Source organism: Peromyscus maniculatus, chromosome 4, assembly GCF_049852395.1.
Source record: "Peromyscus maniculatus bairdii isolate BWxNUB_F1_BW_parent chromosome 4, HU_Pman_BW_mat_3.1, whole genome shotgun sequence".
Classification (NCBI taxonomy): domain Eukaryota; kingdom Metazoa; phylum Chordata; class Mammalia; order Rodentia; family Cricetidae; genus Peromyscus; species Peromyscus maniculatus.
In genome coordinates, this window is record NC_134855.1 from 7,789,828 (window position 1) to 7,815,760 (window position 25,933).

Consider the following 25,933-nt stretch of genomic DNA (forward strand, 5'->3'; position numbering starts at 1 on the left):
TCTGAGTCTGTGATGCTTGACCCCATAATAATGAGGGAAAAGGCAAAGGGCGGGCTCACACCAGTGTTATTCCAGCATGACCGTAGGGCTGCAGAGAGAAGACTTAGGGAAAAGAAGGCTCCAGAAAGAACTCCAGCCTCCACAGCTTCCACCATCACGGCCACTGACTGCCCCAGTCCCTCCTGTACGGAACAATACCACACTTGCTGTTGTTTTGGCTTGGTACCCTGGTCAAGCCCTGGGCTCACCTCCAGGGCAGTATGAGCTCCTCCATGCCTTGCCTCCAAGGAGCATCTTGTACTTGGTTACGGCCACAGGTCCCAAAGGGGCAGCCCCTCTGGAACTGGGAAGATGGAAGAGCCTGGAGGGGATATGAGATACAGTCATCCCACACTCGTCTGGATCCTGTGATTGCTAGGAGTCTGAGGCCATTTCTCTTCCCCCCTGCCAGAATGCATGAGGTCCAAATGAACCCCTCTTTCCCATTTCACACACATACATGCTGCCCCTTTCACCGTGGCTGAGGAGATGGGTGTGCCTAGGTGTGCCTAGGTGGTGACCACCCACTCTCAGTCCTGCGGGGGGCGGGGGGGGGGGAGGGCAGCACAGACCTGAGACCCAGCTCATCAAATGGTGTTGAAATCTGGGCTGGATTTCAGGAAGATGGCACAGGCTGAGCAGCTAGTGAGGGATAGAGGCTGTGTTCAAGCCCAGAAAGGTTCCAGGATGAAAGGTACATCTAAGGCCTACTGGTTAAAGCGTCAGTGGCTAGCCATGTAAGGAAGCTACACCACACATACTTCACTCCTGGGCTCCAATCTGACTGCAGATCTAATTTCTTTCTTTTGGGTCAGGGTCTTACTATATATCCCTGGCTGGTCTGGAACTCTATGGCCTTGAACTCATAAGAGCTCTGCCTGCTTCTGCTTCCAAAGTGCTTCTTTATGTGCATGTTTTGCTTGCTTGTGAACCACATATATGCAGTTCCCATAGAGGCCAGAAGGAGGAGTCTGATCACCTGGAGCTGAAGTTACAGAGAGTCATGAGCCACCATGTGAGTGCTGGGAATTGACCCCAGGTCCTTCAAAACAGACTGTTTTTAAACACTGAACCAACTCTCCAGTTCTTATTTTTATTTTTTACTTTTTTTTTTTTTTTTTTTTTTTTTTTTTTTTTTTTTTTTTTTTGGTTTTTTCGAGACAGGGTTTCTCTGCGTAGCTTTGCGCCTTTCCTGGAGCTCACTTGGTAGCCCAGGCTGGCCTCGAACTCACAGAGATCCGCCTGGCTCTGCCTCCCGAGTGCTGGGATTAAAGGCGTGCGCCACCACCGCCCGGCTTATTTTTTACTTTTAATGACGTGTGTGCATGCGCGTCTCTGTGTGTGTGTGTGTGTGTGTGTGTGTGTGTGTGTAGATAGGTATGCGCACATGAGCGCAGGTGCTTGAGGAGGTCAGGGGCATTGGATTTCCCTGGAGCTGGCATTACAGACAGGTGTCAGCTGCCTGAAGTGGGTGCCGAGAATTGAACCCAGGTCCTCTGCAAGTGCACTATGTGCTCTTAACTGCTGAGCCATCTTAGATCCAGTTTCTTGTGTTGGATCAAGGAAGTCAGCTTCCCTTAACCTCTTGCTTCTGTTGGGCCCTTCAGATCAAACTCTCATGGCACAGATAGGGCTTTGTTTCTTCTTCCTGCTGATGCAAATCGAAATACACGGCCAGTTCCAGCAGCATGAGTTCCGGATGTCTAGGTTTGCATTAGTTACATGGTGTCCACAGGGCCGTGCTCCCTCTGGGGTTCTGGGGAACTGTCCTCTTTCCTGCCTTTCCCAGCTTCACTGAAGTCCCTATGCCGAGAACACCCTGCACCCTGGACTAGCCACTGTGACACCAGAACGACCTGCTGACGCCATGGGGTCTCCTGGTCATTACAGATATAGGAGTCCTGGTAAGTGAGCTTCCCTGGGACACCACCCTGACACTGGGCCGGACCCAGGATTACTTCTAAATCCAATCCACAAGCGATTCTGGATGGTGACGGTTTTTTTTCGAGACAGGGTTTCTCTTTGTAGCTTTGTGCCTTTCCTGGATCTTGCTCTGTAGACCAGGCTAGCCTCGAACTCACAGAGGTCTGCCTGCCTCTGCCTCCCCAGTGCTGGGATTAAAGGCGTGCGCCACCACCCACCCACCTCACCCCCGGCTGGATGGTGACTTTGTATAGGCCTCCTTTTCCTACCAGTTCATGGAGTGGGAGATGATTGATGCCGGGCTTTATCATGAAGCCTCCTATGATGGACAAACCTTCCGCGGCTCCCGGGGCCACCTACAGCAGGGTATAGCAAGCCCTTTCTGTACGGGAAATCTGACACACAGTCCTTGAGAAGGGCCTCACACGCCTCCCCAATCCATGCCCTATTTATTGGCATGGGTCAAACGGATTGAGCCCTAAGAGAAGTGATAAGGCCAAGATAAGAGGCGGTTGTGCGTCATCTGGGGGAGGAGCGGTGATGGGAACAGAGTTCTCGAAGCTATAGAAAGCCTTGGAAACCGCCTGTCTGATTCTGACCATGCAGAGGGGGCGGAAGCAGTAGGATGGAGCCTGGTAGAAGCCTCAAGCTCTAGCGGGCCAGGGTCTCTACTGCCTGGCCTTTGGTGGGTGCTCCCTCTGTTGACCGCGGGGTCCAGCGGCGGGGAAAGGGACGCGGCTCGGAAGCGAGAGGAGGAGCCTGAGAGCGGACGGGGGCGGAGCCCTGCTTGAGGGCGTGGCTTGTGAGGCCTCTGGGCGGGGCTCGGGGCGGGCCCCGGTGCGCCGCTGCGTTCCACCCTTCCGGCCCCGCGTTCCATCAGCTGCTTGCACCTTCCGCCCAGCGCCGGCTTTCCGCGCGACGGTCGCCAAGTTCTCTTTTCGCGTGGCCTCTGCGGCGCCCGAGCCCGCAATGTCGGGCCCCAACGGGGATCTAGGCATGCCGATGGATGTGGAAATGGAAGACGAGAGTGACAGCTTCGGGGAAGCAGGTGACCCGGGCGGGGGCGGGGGTGCTGCTGAGGCGACCTTTGCTTTGCTAGGGGTACAGTCCTGGGATCTGGAATGGGGCCGGAGAGGAGGGTGTGTGAGGGACTGAAGAGCCATCCCATCCAGTCCCTGGGTGGCTCTGGAGTTGTCCCCACGGCCACCTCGGAGGCAATGGCGAGCACTAGTGAACGGATCCCTGGACGCTGCAAGACTGGGGAACTGTCGCTAACCAGCCCTGGTTACATATGGGGAAACTGAGACAGCTCCAGAGATGCTCGTCGGTTTGGGATTTGCTTTAGCCATTTTCTTCGCTGAAGGGGGCGGGTCCTACTTGGCTCTCCAGGAGGTGTTGGCCCGGTGGGCGTCCCACGGTGCTGAGTCAGCACCCCAGCCACCTGGCTTTGCTGGTGTGATCCGCTTATCTAGCACTGTGTTGGGTGCACAGCACTGCGGAAAGGACTTCGGGGGAAGCGTCAGCCCACAGACTTCCTTTGCACGTTTGGGAACCTCAGTTTTCCCATCTGCAATATTGGGCACATTGGTGTCTCCTGTTTTGAGATGTGTCGGGATTAAAGGGAAAATGGGGTGGAAAATGGTTAGACTCTTAAGATTCCAGTGTATAAGTTCCTTCTGAAAGTGGATAGTGCACACACACACACACACACACACACACACACACACACACACACACACACAGACATGCATAGTCAAGCCTGGTGCCTTGCCTAGAGGGCAGGACTTGTGCAGTAAGGATGGGGTATGCTTTGTTTAGTTATAAAAGCTTTATTGAGCTGTAAGTGACACTATAGATTTTACCATTTAAACGGTACAGTTCTGCAGGCTTTCATATATTCACAGCATATCCATTGTCACAACAGTTCTAGACTATTTTTCTCATAAAGGTTGCCCTCCAACTGGAGGCAGGTGGTGGGTCATTAGGCGTACAGTGGGCAGTGCTGGGGACCGGGATACCAGTGCAGTGACTGCTGGCAGCCATGGTGGGAACATCATGAGGGGACTGGGGGAGGGGGCGGCGTAACACTGAGTGGTCACTGGGATGGTGGGGAGGAGGCTCTCCGTTCCAGGACAGGAACAATGGCTAGGGGGTACCCCGAGGAAGCCCCTCCGCTAGCCTGCCATGAAATGGGAAGATGGACCACAACAGCTGTCTGTTTGGTTCTTGATGTGGCCGTACCAATTGAGCTCCCCTGTACAGGAACCCTCAATGTCCCCGCTCCTGAGCTCCCCTGTACTGGAACCCAGTGTCCCCGCTCCTGAGCTCCCCTGTACTGGTACCCAGTGTCCCCGCTCCTGAGCTCCCCTGTACTGGAACCCTCAGTGTCCCCGCTCCTGAGCTCCCCTGTACAGGAATCCTCAGTGCCCCCGCTCCTGAGCTCCCCTGTACTGGAACCCAGTGTCCCCGCTCCTGAGCTCCCCTGTACAGGAACCCTCAGTGCCCCCCCCACTCCTGAGCTCCCCTGTACTGGAACCCTCAGTGTCCCCGCTCCTGAGCTCCCCTGTACAGGAATCCTCAGTGTCCCCGCTCCTGAGCTCCCCTGTACTGGAACCCAGTGTCCCCGCTCCTGAGCTCCCCTGTACTGGAACCCTCAGGGCCCCCGCTCCTGAGCTCCCCTGTACTGGAACCCTCAGGGCCCCCGCTCCTGAGCTCCCCTGTACAGGAACCCTCAGTGCCCCCGCTCCTGAGCTCCCCTGTACTGGAACCCTCAGTGCCCCCCCCCCCCCCCCGCTCCTGAGCTCCCCTGTACTGGAACCCTCAGTGCCCCCCCCCCCCCCGCTCCTGAGCTCCCCTGTACTGGAACCCTCAGTGCCCCCCCCCCCCCGCTCCTGAGCTCCCCTGTACTGGAACCCTCAGGGCCCCCGCTCCTGAGCTCCCCTGTACTGGAACCCTTGGTGTCCCCGCTCCTGAGCTCCCCTGTACAGGAACCCTCAGTGCCCCGCTCCTGAGCTCCCCTGGAACCCTCAGTGCCCCGCTCCTGAGCTCCCCTGTACAGGAACCCTCAGTGCCCCGCTCCTGAGCTCCCCGCTCCAATAAGGAGTTGCAGGGGTACAGCAGCTGGGACTCAAACCGAAGGGTCCTGTCACCAAGTAGCTATGGGAAGTGTTCTGGTTCCCTCCTTAGGCCTCAGTTTCCCCATCTGTGCCATGAGGAGTGGACTTTAGGATCCAGCAGCCCTCACAGACTATTCTGTCAGGGGTGTCCTCTCTGGGAGCCATCCCCAAAGGCAGGCACATTTGCACTCATATCCCGACACCCTCCCTGGGCCTTTTTCTTAAATCCACCAGCTACCTCCCCTCTGGTCCCAAGCTGGCAGCTGAGTGTTTCTGAGTCACAGGCTGGCTCAGAACTGGGTCCCGCAGTGGGCACAGACCCAGACCTTGGGTCCTAAGGGACACAGCATTGCCAAGAGGCAGGTCAGAAGCCGCTGTAGAGGAAGACGGGCAAGACTCCGAGGAGGAGGTATTGTGAGTTGGTCCTTGAAGGGTTGTTGTGGTTGATGAATTCTAGGTGGTAGACAGCTGAGCAAAGGCAGGGACTGGAAAGCCAGAGCTTCATTCATTCATCCATTCATGCATTCATTCAGTAAGTGATTATTTGTGTCGTCGAGGGCACTGGGGAGACAGCAGAGAACACAAGACCCGTCACCTCTCCTGGATCTCTACAGTGAGTTGAGGTGGAGTACAGGCTAGCATCCAGCCAGTCACAGTAGTGATTCCTAAGGGAAAGCTGTGGAAGGGGAGGCTCCCTGGGAGGGCTCCCCTTGGCGATAGCCACACTGAGACTTGAAATGAGTGGTGTTCATCCCAGAGGGAAAGACAAGAAGGCCACCCACTGCATTCAGGCACAGCCAGCAGTACATTCAGGGGGCCCGAGACAGGCAAAGCAGATGAGAGGAGAGGAGAGGGGTGGGGGACGGGGATAAGGAGGGAAGTAGGGGGCTGGGTCTGCTCCAGGGCCCAGAAGCTGCTGGACTCTGTTCTGAAGGCAGAGGGCTGGAGTCACATGCCTAGCAGAGACTTGATTGCCCAGCTCTGGACGTGGCTGTGACTTCTAGGTAGCCATGGAGGGTAGTGCAGAGGGAACTTGTCACATGATAGGACCGGCAGCCAGGACCCTGGCAGACGGCCCCAGGCTCACTCTAACCCTACACAAAGGTGTGCTAAGGCTGACGCTTTTCCTCGTGGGCTGCCTGCTCATTTCCCCCGGTGACACTGAGAATCAGAGACTGGGGATGTGCCCAGTCTCAAGGGAGAGCTGGGGCCACTGGGTGTACCGTGTCTGTCAGCCCTGAGGAGGCACAGGACCTTCCCTGTCTTTTCCCTTCCTCCCAGAGTACGCTGCCATCAACTCCATGTTGGATCAGATCAACTCGTGTCTGGACCACCTGGAGGAGAAGAATGACCACCTCCATGCCCGCCTCCAGGAGCTGCTGGAGTCCAACCGGCAGACACGCCTGGAATTCCAGCAACAGTTTGGGGAGGACCCCAGTGATGCCAGCCCCTAGCTGCCAGGAGCCCCCAATCAGGCCCCACCCTCACCTCTTTAGGCCATGTTCTGGCCTGGGTAGATACTACCTGGCTTAGACACCATCTCAGGTACTGGCCTTCAGATCCCCAGTGGGTCTACCAGCCTGGACCAGGCCCCACTGCCCATCATCCCTTCTGGAGCCAGGTGTGATCCTACAACTTACTTGTCTGCCTGCCCACCTCTCGCCCCCCTCCCCTCCCCTCCCCCCAGGACTGAGTGTCCATATTAAAGAGATCTCCCACACCACTGTCCCTCTTGTCTCTCTCTCTCTCTCTCTCTCTCTCTCTTTTTTTTTTTTTTTTGGTTTTTCGAGACAGGGTTTCTCTGTGTACCTTTGGAGCCTTTCCTGGAACTCACTCTGTAGCCCAGGCTGGCCTCGAACTCACAAAGATCCACCTGCCTCTGCCTCCCGAGTGCTGGGTTTAAAGGCATGTGCCACCACCGCCCGGCCCCTCTTGTCTCTTTGTGCCAGGGTTAAGGACCCCAGTAGCCCCTGGAGGCAAATGGAGCAGGCTGTGGCTCATGGGCATGTGATAGGGCTGGGGTTCTTTTGTTTCTGATCCAGGGGTAAAGGCAAGGTCAGGGCTTCCTCCCTAGCCTGTGTGCTGCCGGCCAGCAGCTGCTTCCCAGCCTGGCTGAGTCAGACATGCTGTGTGACTGTGAGATATATTCAGCCTCTCTGGGCGCTAGGGCCTTTCACCACGATGACCGCCTCTAGGGTCTGACTGTAAACCTTGGGGCCTTCCACTCTAGCCCTAGTCTTCCCAGCTGGCACTGACAGCCAGGCTATTTTATCTCTAAGTGAGAAAACAGAGCTAAGGCTGGGCCTCTGCACGGCTCATCTGTCTCTGGGTTAGGAGGGCTGTGCCCTCTTGGCAAACCAAGAGCTGAACCTCAGCAGCAAGGACCCCCGCCCCCCAATCCTAACTCCATGTCTGACTCTGCAGCTGGATAGAGGCCAATGATAGAGCCAAGAATGTACACCTAGGGTTAAGTCCTGGCTATTTGCAAGTCACATGACCCTGCTAAGGCCTCAGTTTGTCTATCTGCAACTGGGGGGTAGAAGCAAGACCATCTGCTAGGTTACCAGCCATAAGGATTCTCTCAAGTTGCCTTCCTAGCCCTGATACTCGAAGAGGTAAACTGAGGCTCAGAGAAGAGAAGTGCCTTGTCGTCCTAGTCCAGCAGGGAGCCTGATCTTGGCTTCCCTGGTCCTCCACCACACTGTGTCCAGAGAGACTAAGTTCCCCTCCCTGTATCCACCCCGACACAGTGCTGGTGGGGACCGCAAAGCCAAACAACTCTTTATTGGATTTGGAGTAAAAACACCAACATGTGAACATTTCCACGCAGATACCTAGAAGGCATTAGAAGGCACTAGGCATGCTGGGTGGCCGGAACTCCCTCTATCAGGTTTTGAGGCGAGTTGAGCGCCGAAGGGCAGGAGGGGGGTTGGGGGATCCAGGCTTCACCTTGCTGGGTAGTTTCGCTGTGTCCTGGGGGTTTGTCTGGCTGAGCGGGCGGCCACTGCCACTGTTAGAGGTGAAAAGTGCAGTCAAGGCATTTCGGGCATTGATCGCACACTTGCGGCTCACGGGTCGGCTGGCTGGGCTGGGGTTCTTGGCTGCCTTGTATTTCTAGATACGAAGGGCCAAAACAGCAATGATTTGTTGTGTGACCCTGTCTGAAGCTCTTAACGTCTCTAGGCTCTGGAGTCACCCACCCCCCACCCCCAACACACACAGACACAGACACAGACACAGACACACACACACACACACACACACACACACACGCACGCACGCACGCACGCACGCACGCACACACACACAGACGCACACACACGCACGCACGCACACACAGACACACACAGACACACACACACACACACACACACACACACACACACACACACATAATCCGAAGAGCCTGAGTCCTCCCCTGCTGTGGCAGTATGGCTGGGAACTGGCTTGGTGGAGCGGTGAACAGCTGCTGGCCATCCCCGCCAGCTCGCACAGAGTTGTGCCCCAGGCAGGGCAGTCGATGGCCGCTCACCTGCAGGTTCTCAAAGTGGGCCAGGGACTTGCAGTGGGAGAGCCGCAGTCCCGAGTTACTGTGGTAGAACTTGTGGCAGATGCGGCAGACGTAGCCCATCACGGGCACCAGGAAGTCCACACCTGGGGACAGACAGCGGGGGGCTGCAGACTCGGGTCCCCCTCACCAGCTGGGGTCCCACCGCCCGGAGGGTGGGCGTCTTGCTGCAGTGCTGTGACTGGGACTGGGGACTTGGGGTCTTACCATACGCCGTGTTGGGGTTGTAAGTCTCTGAACCCTTCTGTTCCTCTAAAGATGGATCTCTCGACCTCACCTGGAAAGGGAGGGAGTGGGGCTCAGATGGGATGCCGCAGGCTCCACACGGACATAGGTCAGGGGCCTGTAGTGCACCCATGGTCTCCAGCACACCAACCATCCCCTCGGCTCACAGCTGGCTGAGGGTGGCCTTCTTTGAGCCACGGCACACGGCGATCCTGCCTCCCAAGGGTCCTTCTGATGACTGTGCCGTGGGGTTCAGTTAGCCCCTTCCTCCACGCCAAAATAAACCCCTCCTTTCTTAGGCTGCTGTTTCAATACATTTGAGTGGGTGTGGGCGTGGGTACCTGAGGCTAGTGCTTGTCAAATCTCTAGGGACTGGAGCATAGGCAGTACGAGCGACCGGACATGGGTGTGGGGAATTGAACCCAGGTCCTCTGAAGAGCAGCACAGCTTCTCACCACCATCCTTTTTTCTTTTCTTCTTTTTGAGACAGGGTCTTGGTATGTAGCATGTGATGGAGCTCTCAAGCCTCCTGCCTCAGCCTCCTTTGTGCGGGAGCCTCTGACTACCTCCCCCTGGTGCTGGGAGTGAGTCTAGGGCTTTGCACGTGCTAGGCAAGCGCTCTACCACTGGGCTATCGTTCCCAGTCCTCTGCCTTCCCCTCCACACCCCCACCCACCTGCATTTCTTTTACTTTGTCCAGAAATAGCATGAACGAAAAGCTCACAGGACTTCCGACAGTCCGCTGTAGCATGCCTTCTGCGCCTGGCTAAACACCGTTCCCTCTGCCCCCTTCCCCCACAGTCAGTGTCTCGGCCAGCCTTTGAGGCCTTGTATACTTCACCTGTCACTCAATAGTCAGCCCTGTGCCTATTTTCATGGGCACATGTGACACAGCCCATAACTGCATCATACGTTAGTAGCTACAAATGCCAGTGCAGTGTCTGGGTCCCTCAAGGAGCAGGAGGGACCCTCCCAGCTCTATTAGCCTCAAATGGCCACCCCACATACCTGCTTGCAGAATTCCTCCTCAGCTTCAATCTCTTCTTCCTCCTCCTCCTCCTCCTCGTCCTCATCTTGATCACTCTCAAAGCAACCAACGGCATCCACTGTGATGAAGTGGTCCTCCTCTGGGCTGGCTATCTCCTTTTCAAGTGTCTTCAGCTGCCCACGGCATGGATGAGGGGCTTAGGTCAGCTATGGGCAGCTGAGGGTTCTAGGCCCTGCTCTATGATCTTGGGGGAAGGCTTCATGCTATGTTCAGGCAGCGGGTTACCTCCTTGGCCTTGTCTTTGTGTCCCTGGGACTTCACATGCTCCACAAACTTCCGAGGGGTCTTGAAGTAACGGTTGCAGATGGTGCAGAAGGGCCTCAGGGACTGTTTGGCGACCTGGGGAAAGGCAGGCCGGCCATGTGATGCACCGCAGCATCCCTAGGTACAGGCCACACTACCGGTGGCCCAACTGAGCCCCGCCCCTACAATGGGACATGCAAATCACTTCTCTTCACTATGTGGGATGGTAGGTACCAACAGGGACAGGACAGGAGAGGGAATGGCCACCAAAGACCCCCAGTAGGCTAGAGGCAGGGTGAGCTGGTGCCTCCGCCGAACAGATGGGCACAGGAAAGCCCAAAGAGGAGCATGACTGACTCACCAGGAGCCACGTGCCTGACAGTCACATGAAGACAAGAACAGACTTTACCGCCCACTCCCACCCGGGGCCCCTCCCCCGCCCTGGCTGTGGCCCACACAGGTGCCTTTGCAGCACGTGAGCGGCTGGCACCTTGTGCTCCTGTGTCCTGCGGTGCTGGATCAGGTCTCCCATGTAGTACACCTGGCAGGTGTTGCACCAGCGCTTTGGTGGAGGCTCTCTGGATGGCGACAATAAAAACAAGCAGGGCGTGACGCTGTCAAGTCTCCTGGAGTGCTCGGAAATGCAGTGCAGTTTGGAAGCGAGGGTTTAGCCTACAGCGCCTTCTTGAGGGGCCAGGGCTCTAGCCGAAATAGCCGAAAGACAGGGAAGGGCAGAGATTCCTGACTCCTCTGAATGAGAGCTAACAGACCTACGCTCTCTGTCCACCAGGCCAAAAGCAGAGCGGCCATGAGTTCTGCTGACTCCTCGTCCTTGGTAGACCCCAGCCACTGATTCAGACAGTTGTCTGTCCAGCCCGGGGAAGGCTCGACTTGTCTTCAACAGGGCTGGGTGTGATTTTGAACAAGTCAGCTTAGACCTCACTATGCAGCTGGCTTTAAACTCTCGATTTCAGCTGGGCATGGTGGCGCACGCCTTTATTTTTTATTTTTTATTTTTGGTTTTTTTGAGACAGGGTTTCTCTGTGTAGCTTTGCGCCTTTCCTGGAACTCACTCAGTAGTCCAGGCTGGCCTCGAACTCAAGATCCTCCTGCCTCTGTCTCCTTCAGCAAATCCTACCGGTGCGCGCCACCACAACCGGCGGCGCACGCCTTTAATCCTAGCACTCGGGAGGCAGAGGCAGGCGGATCTCTGTGAGTTCGAGGCCAGCCTGGTCTACAGAACGAGTTCCAAGACAGCCAGGGATACACAGAGAAACCCTGTCTCAAAAACAACAACAAAAACCTCTTGATCCTTCTGCCTCGGCCTCCCAAGTGCTGGGATCACAGGTGTGTGTCACCATAGCTGGGTTTGTTATTGACACTCTGAAATTGTGAGGCTTCCTAAGTTACCCAAGTTCCTGGATTCTCCTCAAATACTGGGCACTCTGGCAACCACCGAGGCAGCTGTCCCAGGAGACACAGCCCTCATCTCCCAGTTCCAAGTCTCTCTGGTTCAGCTTTCTCCAACGACACTTCCTAGCCCTGCAGGCTGTGACACCCACTGGGGCCTGGCAGCTGCCACAGCCTCCCCGCCTCCCAGCCTTGTCACTCCAAGTGCTAGTTCCAGACTCCAGGTGGACATTTCAGACCAACCACATCCCCTGTGACAAAAGGAGGCCTCAGAAAGTCTAGCCCCAGGCCACAGGACGACCTGATTCTTGCCATTGTGCTGCTATGGTCAGAGCCAGCACAGACCAGAGGAGCAGGGCGCTGTACCCTAACCCTCCTCCCGACCACGGGGGAGTCACACTATTCTCACCTGGAAGGACCCTTGGGACACTGTCGCTACCCCCCTCGTCAGACTACTTTATAGACGGGAAACTGAGGCCCAAGGTTACAGTTACTGGCATGCAGAGCAATGATTAATGCCCAGGCAGACTTGAGAGTGTCTCTTCAGGGCCTGGTCTGTGAGGCGTCCTGCCCCACGTGAGCCTCTGCCAGCCTTGACTTACTCTGTCTCTCTCTCCAGAATGTCCCGAGGCATGGGCAGCAGAGACAGCAGGCAGGTCTGCCTCGAGTGCTGCATTTCCCCGAGCCGCTGTTGGTGCTGAGCCTCTGACATGTGGTCCTGGAACTCCTGCGGCATGAAGGAACCAGAGGTGGCTGTGAGCCGCAGCCGTGGGGGGGACAACTCCAAGCGTCACGGCCATCCTGCATCTCTCATCCTCTGACGCCGTTTCTCCCGCATGGCCTACCAGCATGTGCCACCACAACTGGCATATTTTACACAGCTCAATGTAGGCCAGGGCAGGGATGGTAAACTGAGGCACAGAAGGAATCCACACCCATATCCAGGAGTGCTTCTGTGGTAAGGAACATGGCTCTAAATGGTCCTGCTCAGTCAGGGACCACAGTCACAGGTAAGAGCATTAACGAAACTGGAGGTCAGGGCTGGAGAGACGGCTCAGCGGCCAAGAGCACCGGCTGCTCTTCCTGAGGACCTGGGTTCAATTCCCAGCTCCCACATGACAGCTCACAACCATCTGTAACTCAAGTTACAAGGGATCCGATGCCACCTTCTGGCTTCTATGGGCACTGGACCCATGTGGTGAATGGGTAGACATATGGGCAAAATACTTATACACATAAAATGAAAATAAGTCTTTTTTTAAAAAGTGTTTGTCTTTTTAATTTAAAGAAATTAAGTTCTAGGGGGCTGGAGAGATGGCTCAGCGGTTAAGAGCACTGACTGCTCTTCCAGAGGTCCTGAGTTCAATTCCCAGCAACCACATGGTGGCTCACAACCATCTGTAATGAGATCTGGCGCCCTCTTCTGGCCTGCAGGCAAACATGCTGTACACATAATAAATAAAATCTTTAAAAAAAAAAAAAAAAGAAAGAAATTAAGTTCTGGCTATATTGCCCAGGTCAATCTGAAACTCAGGTGCTCATGAGTCCTGTTTCAAACCCCCAGGCGGCTAGGAGCAGCTGCAGGAAGCCCAGCCAGTTCCAGCCAAGAGTGCTATCCATTTATTTATTTTGTTCCTCACATGTTAAGCAAGGGCTGCACTATATCCCAACAGTACTTTTTTTTTTTTTAATTTTTAATTTTGAGACAAGCTCTCTCTCACTAAGTTGACCAGGTTGCCCTTAAACTCATGATCCCCCTGCCCTGGCTTCTCAAGTAACTAGAATCAGCCCTACTAAGACTACTATTATTGTTAATGCTCCCCTTGCCTGAGGTAAGTTCTTGGCTGTACTCACTGAAAACAAGAGGAAAAGACGCAAGAGTGGAGTTTACTTCTGGAGACCTTGATAGTCAGTCAGATTTGAACCAGGTTTTCCTGGATCCTAAAAACCTGCTCTACCAGCTCATCAGGAAATGTCTAAGCAGACCAACAGCCATCATCTGGGCAGTGTAGCGAAGGCAGGCCCCCAGCCCCCACCCCTCCTCCCCACAGTACCTGCTGGCTGCTGCAGCTGGCCTTACAGATATAGCAGAAGAACTGGAGGGTCTGCTTGGAGGACGTGCTGCCAAGGGTGGGGGCAGCCGTGGAGTCCCCAGGACGAGGTCCAGACGTGAGGGGCGTGGTGTTGAAAGCCCGGCTGTCACTGCTCTGCAGGATGGTGACCTTCAGGGAGCCCCCAGCCCCCCACATCTACAGTAGATTCAGAGACAGGGTTTCTACCATCTGGGTGTTGATAGTGATCCAGCCCCAACAAGAAACACCTCTGAGCATCGTTTCCTCAAAGTTTCCTGATAGGGAACCTGAGGTTAGGTTCTTAAGTGACTGCCCAAACGTACACAGAGAATATGATAGCCAGGATTTGAACCTAGATCTCTCTCCTCTCCTCTCCTCTCCTCTCCTCTCCTCTCCTCTCCTCTCCCCTCCCCTCCCCTCCCCTCCCCTCCCCTCCCCTCTCTCTCTCTCTCTCTCTCTCTCTGTGTGTGTGTGTGTGTGTGTGTGTGTGTTACTATGTAGACCAAACTGGCTTGAAACTCGTAGAGATCCGCCTGCCTCTGCCTCCCTAGGGCTGTATACCACCACTCCCAACCTAGCTCTGTTTAATTCTAAAGTCCAACTCATACCACTCCTCACATGGTGGATGGGGAAACTGAGGCCCACGGAAGAAAAGAGGTTGGAAGTTCTGTCCTAAGATAGAGCTGGGACCCAAGTCCCACAAGGAGGTTTTTGCTGTGGTTCTCTTTGCACTAAAATGCTGTCACCACATGAGGGATTAGGGACTCTAGTGTGGAGTGGCCAGATCAGAAGAAACTCCTGTTACCAAAATCACATCCAGATCTTCAGAAAAAAGACCCAAGGGCAGAGGAACCCCGTGTGGCTGACCCGTGCAGCCAGGCGCAAGGCTGCCGTCAGGCTCTGACGCACCCCAAGCAGCTCTCCTGCTCTCTTTTCACATTCTCCCACATCTAGGCCAACAGCCGAGGCCTCCTGGCTCGTGTCTTCACTGCTCTGGGCACCTGCTGGTTCTGGCAAGGCCTCCTCTGGGCCTGAAACGACAGATATGTTCCTCTCCCAGCGTGTATCTCCCATCTGGGGTCCAAGATCTCCGTCCAAGAGAGCTGGCTTCTCTGTCCACAGCCATGACCCTGAAGTTCAAGATGGGGATGGCCCCAGCTCTGGACTCTGGGCCCAGCCCTCAGTCCCCAGCCAAGGCTAAACAGTGCCAGGTGGAGAAAGAAGGTTGGGCAGGGCTGGGTCTGCCCAGGAGGCCACACACTCGCTCACCTCCTCCAGCTTCTGCGGCGTCAGATGGCTGCTGTTCTGTGGCACAGGCCGGGACTGACGCTTGCTCTGCTTGGGGTGCTGACCCCTGTGGCCAAGTCTGAGGCTGGTCCTCGCTCTTCTCTGATGTCTGCTCCTGCCTCTGTCCTGGAAGCTGTTCCCATGGCGGTGCTTGGGCGGATACCTGTGGATGTGTCTGTGTCTGGGTCCGTGTCTGAGCTTGCTTCTGTGGGTCTGTCTCCTGAGGCCGCACCTGCCGTGGGGGCTGGGAAGGTACCTGCCGTTGTACCTGATTCTGCTCTGGTGCTACGTGCTCTGGAGAGGTCTGTGTCTGTGCCTGTTTCTGCAGCCTTGGCTGCACCCGGGCCTGGATCTGCAGAGCCTGTGGCTGGCAATGGGGCAGGACTTGGGCTCCTGGTGGCTCAGGCAGCTGCTCTGGGGTCTGGGTCTGCTTAGGTGCTGTCATCTGGGTCTGAGGCTGGACCTTTGCTTGTGGCTGCCCTGCAGGCCCTTTCTCTGTGGACTCCTCTGAGCTAGGAAAGATCCAAAGACAATCAAAAAGCCAGGCGGTGGTGGTCTACACCTTTGATCCCAGCTCTAGGGAGGCAGAGACAGGGGGATCTCTTAAGAGTTGGAGGGCAGTCTGGTCTACAGAGTGAGTTCCAGGTCAGCCAGAGTTGTCTCAAAAAACAAAAACTAAACAGGAAAATCAAAGATCAAAACTGTTCCTAACATAGAGGAACTATGACCCAGCTCCTAACCCCAGCTCTACTTACAATGGGGGATCGGGGAAGCTTGAACGCTGTCCAGGCCTGTTTTACCTAGATAAACTCAGGGGCATTGGCTCTCCACCTTGCAACATGTTTTGAATTAACCCTATAAACTGGCACCATCCATGCACTCTGCAAAGACCCCCTTCCTCCTAGCCGCCCAGCCTGGCCTCCAGGTGGCTCTCACCCATGTAGATACAGGGATGAACCTGACCCTCCCCTCAACCAGAGGCCAAGATCTAACTTCCAGGCTTCTGAGCCCCAGCATGTGGCCAGCATCACTCACCTTTTCGACCTTTTGGCTGCTGGTTCTGATGCCTCAAAGGGCTCAGGCTCAGGCACTGGGGTCTCACTCACCACGCCATCTGGACACACGAGCAAATCTTGGTCTGCAATGAAGGCAGGTGACGGAAGCCAGCTCCAGGAGACGGCCTGGCTCACCTGCCACCGAGATCTCCCCTGCCCTGATGTCTGCCTCACCTTCAGGGGTGTCCATCTGGAGCTCCAAGGCTTCTTCAGACCCCTCTGTGGGGTCCTCCCCGTCTCCCAGAGGCACTGTCTGGGAAAAAGAATCCTGCTTCTTTTTAGAATCCATTTTTTAACCTCCACCTCACTTGCAAACACCCTCCTGCTCAAGGGACTGACGGGGCTGAAGGGCAGATGACCTGAAATACCTCAAGAGTCATTGTCTGAGGAGCCCGCCCATCTATCTATAGCCTGACTGCTTTTTCAGTCCGGGCTGGGGACACACAGAATCTCTTGGTCCCACTGGTCGTCTCGACTTCCCACTCCCTGTTCCCTAGGGAGCCAGAGAGAGCCTTTGGCCTAAACCCTCCCAGGCCTCCTAGCCCTGGGATTCTCCTAACCCCAAGCCCCTGTCCACTCCTTTCCACTTGCACACCCTGGACTTCTGCCTCTCTGGTCCCCTCTGGACCCCCGACCAGCATCCCTGCTACCTCTCCATGCATCCTTGCTGGCCTTTCTCTGGTCAAGCCATGCCCCCAGCCTTCAAATGGAGCCTGAGAGCTCCTATTGGGGAGCTCCTAACAGGCAGGACCAGACCCTTTTAGTGGAGTTTCCCAGTTTTTGTTACTCTCATTTATTTGAGACAGGGTCTCACTTATTTCCAGTCTTAATTAATTGCTCTCGTGTAATTTCATTAATAGCTCTTGGACACACACCCAAGACCCACAGAAGGGCCAGGTCAGATGCCACATCTGTGCTGCTGACCAAGCACTTCCTGGGCACCTTGGGAAGCCCCAGGTGCCACTCACAGCTCCCCTTCTTCCTGCTAAGGCTTCTGGGCCTGGTGAAAACACATATGTACCCCACAGCAGGATGCTGGGCCCTCTAGAGCCGAGCTAGCTCTTGCCCTGGAAGACCCAGGGAGCCAGGGAGCCTGGATTCTGTGCCTGCCTCAACCACCCCAGCCTGTCAGCTGTAGCTGCCCTATACGTAAAACAGGAGCATAGCCATGACCTGTGCCCGGCCATACCCCCACGTAGAGGCTGAGTCCTTCTCTGGAGGGAAGGCCTTCCTCCAGATGAGGGAGGACAATAGCAATTACGTAAGGAGCACTGTTCGTGCCCTAGAAGACATCTGAGAGCCGGCCTTGTGCAAAGAGCTGTAAGGACATGCAGGACCAGAACAGTGTGTGCATGTTCTTCTTTGTGAATCTCTGAGTCTTCTGCATGTGGTAAGCTGAACCCATGAACACACTATACCCACTAGGTGGCCGCTGGGGGCTTTAGATGCAGCTGTGTGAAGACCACGGCCTCCCGGGACTCTACTTTTATTCTATGTATGAGGATTACACATTTTTGAAACTTTAGGCAGTGATACAATTTTTTTTGTTTGTTTTTTGTTTTTTGTTTTTCGAGACAGGGTTTCTCTGTGTAGTTTTATGCCTTTCCTGGATCTTACTCTGTAGACCAGTCTGGCCTCGAACTCACAGAGATCTGCCTGCCTCTGCCTCCCGAGTGTTGGGATTAAAGGCGTGCACCACCACCGCCCCGCACAATTATTTTTTGCAGAACCAGAGCCTCCAGCTCTACCACTGAGCCTGTGTTCTACCACTGAGCCATACCCTCGCACCTTAAAAGCAACTTTCAGAGCTGCCTGTCCCACACCATGACCACTAGCCTCAGGTAAACACTTGAAACGCGGAGTGTTTAATTAAGGTGGAAAGCTTAATGACACAATAGATATGGAATATTTAGTGGTTTTTTTTTTTTTAAGATTTATTTACTTATTATGTATACAGTGTTCTGTTTGCATGTACCCCTGCAGGACAGAAGAGGGCACCAGATCTCATTACGGATGGTTGTGAGCCACCATGTGGTTGCTGGGAATTGAATTCAGGACCTCTGGAGGAGCAGTCAGTGCTCTTAACCTCTGAGCCATCTCTCCAGCCCCAGTTTTTTTGTTTTTTTAAGGACAAAATGGGGCATGGGGAAATATACTGGTAGTTTTAGGAACTTGGGAGGCTAAGGCAGGGGATCACCTGAGCCGGGACTTCTGAGGTCAGGCTGGGCAACACAAGGCACAGAGGTACTGAAAGTTTGGGGGGTAAGACCTCGTCTCTTAAAAAACAAACAAACAAATAATCAATCAGCAAGAGATCTTATTTATTTCTCATTTGTTTATTTTTGGTTTTTTTTTTTTGAGACAGGGTTTCTCTGTGTAGCCCTGGCTGTCCTGGAGCTTAGTCTGTAGACCAGGGTGGCCTCAAACTCAGATATTCACCTGCTTCTGCCTCCATTAAAGGTGCTGGGATTAAAGGTGTGTGCCACCATTGCCCAGCTCATTTATTTATTTATTTATTTTTAATAAAGGTTAAAATGGTATTTTTTTTTTATTTAGACAAAATGGTAATTTTTTTACAATGTTAGACTAACTAAAATATGTTAGTAAATTTTACCTTATTTTACTCATTTTTGTTTGACTGTTTTGGGACAGCTGGCCTAGAACTCACTATGTAGCTGAAGAGGACTCCCAAGCCTTTTGTGCCATCTCCAGAGTGCTGGGATTATAGGCGTACATCACAACACCTGACAGTATAATCAACTTTATCTGTTCCTTTTAATTTATTTTTAAAGTTTTAAGGTCTTTAGCTCAGGATAGTCTGGAATGCACAGCAATGGGGTGATGGATGTTAGTCATCATACCTTGACCTTTTAATCTTTTTAATGTGGTTATCAAAATTTTTAAATCATATACATGACTCATTATATTTCTATTAGACATTGCTGATATAAAGAGAAATATCAATAAGGACCAGTGAGATGTTTCAGCAGGCAAAGACGTTTGGCATCAAAACTAGTAACCCAAGTTCTGTTCCCAGGACCATACGGTGGAAAGAGAAAGCAGGACCACACAAGCTGTTCTTTGGCCTTCGCATGCCCACCTTGGCACATGTCAAAATAATGAAGTAATAAAAAATTGTTTAGCTGGGTGGTGATGGTGCATGCCTTTGATCAGCCCTTGGGAGGCAGAGGCAGGTGGATCTCTGATCTGGTCTACAGAGCTAGTTCCAGGACAGTTATACTAAGAAACCCTCTTTCGAAAAAAATAAACAAACAAACAAAAACCAAAAAATAAAAAACAACAACAAAAAGCTTGTTTAAGAGAGAAATAGTACATAAATAATAATAGAGTAGAATTTGGGTATGGCTAAAGTCCCATCAAGGACATAGAGGTATTTGAGGTTTGGGAGAGGCTAGACAGCTCCGCCTTCATTTTACAGACAAGGACACTGAGGCACAATGAGGGAGCATGACCTGCCCAAAGGCCAGGTGAGCCCAAGCACAGGGAGCCAGGCTGACACTGGGGTACCCCTTCACCGACTCCTACCCCTGCGGCTCCACCTAAAGCTCTACTCACCTTGCAATTGGGGGTGCTGGAAGAGGAGGTTCTTGCCTGTTTCTGGGAGTTCCTCCCTGAGTGGCTGAGCTGAGAAGGGTTCATTGGGACCCCAACAGGAGGAGGACCCAGCAGGGACTGGCGCGTGGCCTGGGGAAAGAACTGTTGTAGATTTGGGGTGACCATCTGGGGGGGTGTAAGGTTGGGTGCTGCTAGGCTCGGGGCTGTCATGTTGTAAGCACGGAGGTTGCCTGTGGGGAAGAAAAGGTGAGAATGAGGTCACACCATGGTCCCTCAAAGCATCATGGGAATATCAGAGACAGTTTCCAAGGGCAGCGGAGGGAAGGTAAAGCCACGTTGAGGCCCGCTGTGGGCCCTAGTGAGAAAGGACTAAGGGTGGGTTTTCCGCTCCAGCTCTGTGTGAACCACAGGAGAAGGAACAAGCTGCTGCTTAGCACTCTGTCCCCCACCAGCTTCTCTACCACTGAGTGGGAAGCCCGAGCTACGCCGAGGCACTCCAGGCCCCACATCGGCCCTCTTGCCTGCCAGGTACAGGGCAGATGTGGCTATTTCTACAGATAACAAAACAGAGCAGGAGCCTGCCCAAGATCTGAGGGACACCCGCTACCTGTCACTCCTCCTCACCCTATCCTCCGCATCCATGACATCACCAGGCCCTAGCGACTACCGGCCATGCGCCTTTCCAAGCAGGCGGCTGTTCCTCTCCTGAAGACACTCGTCCCCTCCCTGGAACTGCAGCAAACAGGCTCTCTATGGACCCCATCCCCTGCCCAGAGCAGGTCCCTGTTCAATAAGGAAGCCTGTTCCTTCTAGAGCAAGGAAGTCTGGCCCTGCCACTCCTCGGTGCCTCACACGGGTCCTGGTGCAGTCCTCAATCACCTGCCTCTGGGCCTTTGGACACGCTGACCCCGCTGTGGAAGCTGCTGTGCCCCACCAATTCCCAGCATCCTTCAGAGCTCCCCTTCGGGAGGCCTTCCATGATGTCTGTGTCCCCAGAGGCCCTTATCCCAGAACCAGCCGTCTTATTTCCCGCTACATCTCCTCTGACTCAGCTCTCTTTACTCGGGGAAGGCAAAAGAGATTCGGCATCCACGCTGAGATTCGGGGCAGTGCAGGAGAGGGCAGCGCAGCCTTAAAGGTTCAGGTCAGTTGTGCCGAGAGCCAAATTCAAGTCCAGACTCCACAGCACTACCTCTGGAACCTTGAGCAAACCAGTTTCCCTGCCCCTCACGTCAAATGAGGATGCAAAGTTATGAACGAGTGTATCTGACAGACAAGCATAGCAAAGACAGAGACACCGTCACAGACAGCCACCCAGCTCCCATGAACAGCAAGAGGAAAGACAGAATGCTCTCAAACAGAGATGGACAAAGGACATGGACAAGTCACAAAAGGAAATGCAAATGTCTGAAAAGTGTAAAAATATTTTAGCTGCACTAGCACGTAGAAGTGTGAATTAAGACATTCAAGACACAGCTTTAGCCTTTGCAAACCAACTTAGTAAATGATATGCACATATACATTTATATAGGTGTATATAAAAAAGCATAGAATACCCAATGCTGCCGTGGGCATGGTGAGGCCGGCACTGTCATACGTGGCTGGTGGCATTGCAAACTGGTCCAGTCCTTAGGAAAGTAATTTGGCAATACTTATCAAAAGCCATCAAACATCCATCCCCCGACTCAGTCACTATGTTGGGAATCTGAGGTGAGAAGAGTCTCAATGTCATGTTCATCCCAATGGTATTTAGGACAGAAAAGAGAAAGGGGGGAAAAAGAAACAGATAAATGAGGTTTCCATAGGGCACATCCCTCTAGTGAAAACTTAAATCTATCACAAATATCCTGAGTGAACCAGTACAGAGGCTGGTGTGGCAGCTCACGCCTATAATCCCAGCCCTTGGAGGATGAGGTAGGAAGACTATTGTGAGTTCAAGACTAGCCTGGCTTACACAATAAATTCCACGATAGCCTGGGCGGCAGAGTCAGGCCTTGTCTCAAAGCAAGGCCAAACGGAGTGGCACACACCTTTAATCCCAGCACTCAGAGGCAGAGGCAGGTGGATCTCTGTGAGTTCAAGGCCAATCTGGTCTACATAGTGAGTTCTAGGCCCAGTCAGGGCTACAGAGTAAGACCCTATCTCAAACAAACAAAAAGTCAATTCTAGCGTTGTAAAATAAATAAAACACAACATAGACCCTTTCTTGTATTAATCATAATAATCATACCAAACTTCCCAAACTCCTTCCTAGAGAAAAAAACTGAAAGAACTATACCAAAACATGACTCTCCTGGAAGTGAGTGAATGTTTTCCTACCACTGGGTTTTTTGTTTACAATGACTTTATTTTTCAGTATTTATTTTAAATTTAACTATGTGCGTGTATAGGTACCGTTATGTCGTACATGGGAGGATGGCCGCCAAGGCAAGATAAAAGTGACAGACCCCTGGAGCTGGAGTTAGAGGCGTTGTGAGTACTGGACCCTAAGCAGCACACACTCCCAAGCACTGAGTCATCTCTCTGTCCCCTTTGGTTTTTGTTGCTGATGTTTTCCTATTTTAACACATCATTTTCACTATGACAAGCATGACTTTTAAAATGAAAAAAAAAAAAAAAAGGTGTCATATATATGAAAACACTGTGATCCGCTATGGGATTTCTCTCTCTCTCTCTCTCTCTCCAATTATCCGGGTGTCATCCGAAAGGCAGCTCGGAGAGCTGTCCACACCGGTCCTGGTAGGGCTGCCACATGAGGGCCATCTAACAGCTTCTGCCTCAGGTTGCCGTGGTTCTCTTTTATAGAGGAGGTTATGGGTGTACCTCCCCTTAGGGTTATCAGTAGGGCCAGGAAGGACTTGGAAGGAAGGGCTGAGATTCCTGCCCACACGGAGAAACTGAGGCAAGGGCACAAGGCTTCACACCCGAGGCCCAGGCTCAGGTCTGGCAGGATGCTGAGTGCCTCGGGAACACCGTGTCATCTTCATGACAGCAAGTGGTGCTGAGCACCGCCAAAAAAGCCAGGGCCGTAGCTTGGTAACTCCGCTGGTAGCCGAGTGGCTTGAGGACAGTCACCTCGTGGAGGCCTAGTATCTACCCATAAGGATGCTCAGGGTCACTGTGTGCACTGGGAAGACTGAGTGGGGACTGCTGAGAACCGCCATACCTTGTAACTGCTGCAGCAGCAAAGCCCTCTGCAGCATGGAGCCATTGAGCAGGGAGGCCGAGGGGGTGCCCTGGAGATTCAGAAGCTGTTGCGGGGATGACTGCTGCGGGAGGCCCCTGTGTGATGGGAGGGGGCGGGTCAGAGGGTTGTTGGGAAAGCCGTCCATCCGGAGACCCCTCACCTCCATTCTCTCCCTCTCTACGCCAGATAGAGGGTCCCCTCCGAGGTGGAAACTGATGGCATTTAATACTCAAACAAGGATGTCGTGGGAGCCAGGCTGCAAAACACGGGCCTGAGTGTCGTCAGACCACAGCCTCCATTCTCCCAAGTGGGAAACTCACCGGCTGACAGGCATGGGCAGAGGAGCCTGTGGTGGGGGCTGCTGCAGCAGCTGTTGGAGCTGCAGTAACTGCTGCTGTTGCTGGAACTGCTGCTGCTGGAGCTGCTGCTGCTGCAGCTGCTGCTGGAGTTGCTGCTGTTGGAGTTGCTGGTTGAACATGGTAGCTGCAGGTGGGTAAGGTCGGGTCACCACTCTGGGTCAATCCAGCTCCCCTCCGCTCCCAAACCACTCACCCTAGCCCACGGACGCATACTGTAGGCTAGGCTGCACGGCTAGGCACTCCCAGCCCTGCCAAACGCAAGCCACTTTTGTACCCGGGTGCTTCCGGTTCTGGTCAGCTGCCAAGAACAGAATACACAAACACACGCTTGCCTTCAGACCTCTGTCTTCACTCCCAACTCTTCAACTCTGGCAACTCCAAACCAAGTACACCTTCCCTCCCCCAATCCCCCCATCCCGCCTCTCTCCCCACTCATCACTGCCTGGCGCCGGCACCTCCCCACTCAACACTTCCCGGTTTGGGATTCCACTGCCCTCTCCCTATGTTGTGTCAATAACATCAGCGCCCACGCCGTCTTCCACTTAACTCCGTGAGCCCTGGACAGGAAAAGCTTCCCTCCACTACAACACACCCCTACGTCCCTCACTGCCCCCATTCCTCCACCCGCTTCCCCCGCAGACACAGCCAACACCAGGCATTTGATCCCGTGGCCTCTCCTGTCCACAAAGCCTGCAGCCTCCATGCAAGTAGCCGCTACCCCTGCAGTCCACCCTCCCCGGCTGCCCAGCTCTCCACAGAGGCTTCCAGGGCGAGCACCACGCAGGCTCCCCTCACCTCTCCGCAATCCACGAAGGCGGAAGGCGCGAAAGCCACGCGCGGACTCGGCGGCGCGGGCTCGCGGGCTCCTCGGGACCCGGCTGTGGCTTGGACACTCGGAAGGCCCGGCGGCTGGCCAGCCCCCCGCAGAGCGCCCTCTGGAGGACCGGAGGCCTCACCGCGGCCGCCGCGGCCCGGAGACCCGCTTCGCGCGCGGGTCACGCCGCGGGGGGACCGCGGCCGCTCATCAGTCGCTGGAGCCGCGGTGGCTCCAGGTGCCAGGAGGCGCCGGGCAGCGCAGACTCTGCGTCCCCAGGCCCCGGCACCGGGAAGGGCGATTCTGAGCTCCCAGGGCCGGCCGTTTTTCCGGCAGAGGCATGGCGGGGACTTCAAGGAGGGTCAATTCCCAACCAACCCCGCGAGGCCACCTCTGTCCGGCCATCCGGAGCCCGCGTGGGGCTGGGACCAGAGCGAGCGGGCGTGAAGGGAGCGGGAGGGGTGTGCGTGTGTGTGTGTGTTTCAGTTTTTCTTTTATAGTCTTGTTTTTTGTTTTTTAATTATTAGAGCCCACTAGAGATGGCTGTGAGCCACCATGTGGTTGCTGAGAATTGAACTCAGGACCCCTGGGAGAGCAGCCGGTGCTCTTAGTCACTGAGCCATCTCTCCAGCCCATATAGTCATGTTTTTTAAAGATTTATTTTATTTTATTTTTTATTTTTTTGGTTTTTCGAGACAGGGTTTCTCTGTGTAGCTTTGCGCTTTTCCTGGAACTCACTCTGTAGTCCGGGCTGGCCTCGAACTCAGAGATCCGCCTGCCTCTGCCTCCCGCGTGCTGGGATTCAAGGCGTGAGCCACCACCGCCTGGCCAAAGATTTATTTTATGTAAGTGTTTTATATCGTGTACATCACGTGCATCCTGAAATTAGAGGCACGAACATTTGTGAACCCCGCCTTGTGGGTACTAGGAATTGAACCCAGGTCCTCTGCAAGAACTAGTACTCTTAAACATCTCTCTGCCCCCCGCCCCCCATTTTTTAAGGTTTATTATTTCATGCGTCCTGTATATGAATTTTTGCCACCCCTTCCCCATTTGTTAGGTTTATTTTTATTTCATGTGTCCTGTATACTAATGTTTTGCCTGTATGTCTGTGTGTATGCTGTGTGCCTAGTGCCCGCGGAAGTCTAAAAAGGATATCTCATCCCCTAAGAAGTGGAGTTTATGGATGGTTGTAAGCTACCAATGGGTGCTGGGAACCGAACCTAGGTCCTCGGGAAGAGCGAGCTCTCCAGCCCCTCACTTTCATTTCTGTTTTGTAGTGGTGGCTGGCCTGGAACTCACTTTGTAGATCAGACTGGCCTCGAACTCACAGAGATCCGCCTGCCTCTGCTCTCAGTTCTGGCCCAGCTATAATTTTGTCCTGCCCCTAAAAGGGTTCCGATACCGAGGACTCCCTCATCCCAACTAGTCTTGGCAATCGGTTTACCTGGTCTGTTAAGTGCCCGGGTCATCTTTGCACACAGCGCAAGCTTTGAGAACTGGCCGCACGGTGGCGCTAGGTACCTCGACACCAAATCACGAGCGCCGCAGTCAGGTGACTGCGCTGTCCCCTAGGCTCCGGACCCGCCACTGGCGCAGGTGTCAGGTGTTCTCACTCCACTGGGACCTGCTGAGCAGTACGTGGGGTTAATTGCGCTAAAGTGGCTCTGCCTCAGCGCTAGGATGGCCGCGGCTGGGCATGCGTGTTTAGGAAGCTTGGATGGTGGGGCTTAAAACGTCGAGCTGAGCGGATGGGCTTATCTTTGAAGGACAGGGATATTTGGGAAGGGAGCGGGTGACAAGAGTAAGTCCACAGGTCGGAAAATGCTCCTAAACCCAGCACATGGGAGGCAGAAGCTGGAGGATCGCTAGTTCCAGGCCAGCCGGCACTACGCAGCAAGATCTTGGGTCAAAATAACATTATTATTTTAAAGTAAGAGAAAACGCACTCTGACCTGGCCGGGCATAGTGGCCCCAGCCTATAATCTTCTTGCATGAGGAACAGAGGCAG

The 25,933-nt window shown here is 54.0% G+C and overlaps 2 protein-coding genes across 13 annotated transcripts; one reads left to right on the top strand and one right to left on the bottom strand.

Annotated features, from left to right (window-relative positions):
* Positions 1–2,805: 2,805 nt before the first annotated feature.
* Bbln (bublin coiled coil protein) lies at positions 2,806–6,675 on the top strand. Its single transcript, XM_006983473.4, has 2 exons — positions 2,806–3,010; positions 6,360–6,675. Exons 1-2 carry the CDS (start codon positions 2,932–2,934, stop codon positions 6,530–6,532), a joined length of 252 nt encoding a protein of 83 aa, XP_006983535.1. The 5' UTR covers positions 2,806–2,931; the 3' UTR covers positions 6,533–6,675.
* On the bottom strand, positions 5,112–24,304 carry Ciz1 (CDKN1A interacting zinc finger protein 1). Of its 12 annotated transcripts, XM_076568913.1 has the most exons (19): positions 23,904–24,038; positions 23,070–23,232; positions 22,729–22,844; positions 21,119–21,190; positions 19,563–19,792; positions 16,161–16,239; positions 15,967–16,069; positions 15,200–15,443; positions 14,914–15,094; positions 14,554–14,675; positions 13,627–13,821; positions 12,175–12,299; positions 10,653–10,740; positions 10,145–10,258; positions 9,880–10,032; positions 8,854–8,923; positions 8,611–8,732; positions 8,028–8,192; positions 5,112–5,639 (listed from the first exon to the last, which is right to left on the bottom strand). In XM_076568913.1, exons 2-19 carry the CDS (start codon positions 23,225–23,227, stop codon positions 5,619–5,621), a joined length of 2,358 nt encoding a protein of 785 aa, XP_076425028.1. In that variant the 5' UTR covers positions 23,228–23,232; positions 23,904–24,038; the 3' UTR covers positions 5,112–5,618. The 12 variants fall into 12 exon arrangements, with proteins under 12 accessions (XP_076425028.1, XP_076425021.1, XP_076425025.1 ...); XM_076568906.1 differs by having other exon boundaries at positions 5,490–5,639; positions 14,914–15,443; positions 16,161–16,254; positions 23,904–24,264; XM_076568910.1 differs by lacking the exon at positions 5,112–5,639 and having other exon boundaries at positions 7,832–8,192; positions 16,161–16,254; positions 23,904–24,304.
* Positions 24,305–25,933: the final 1,629 nt, after the last annotated feature.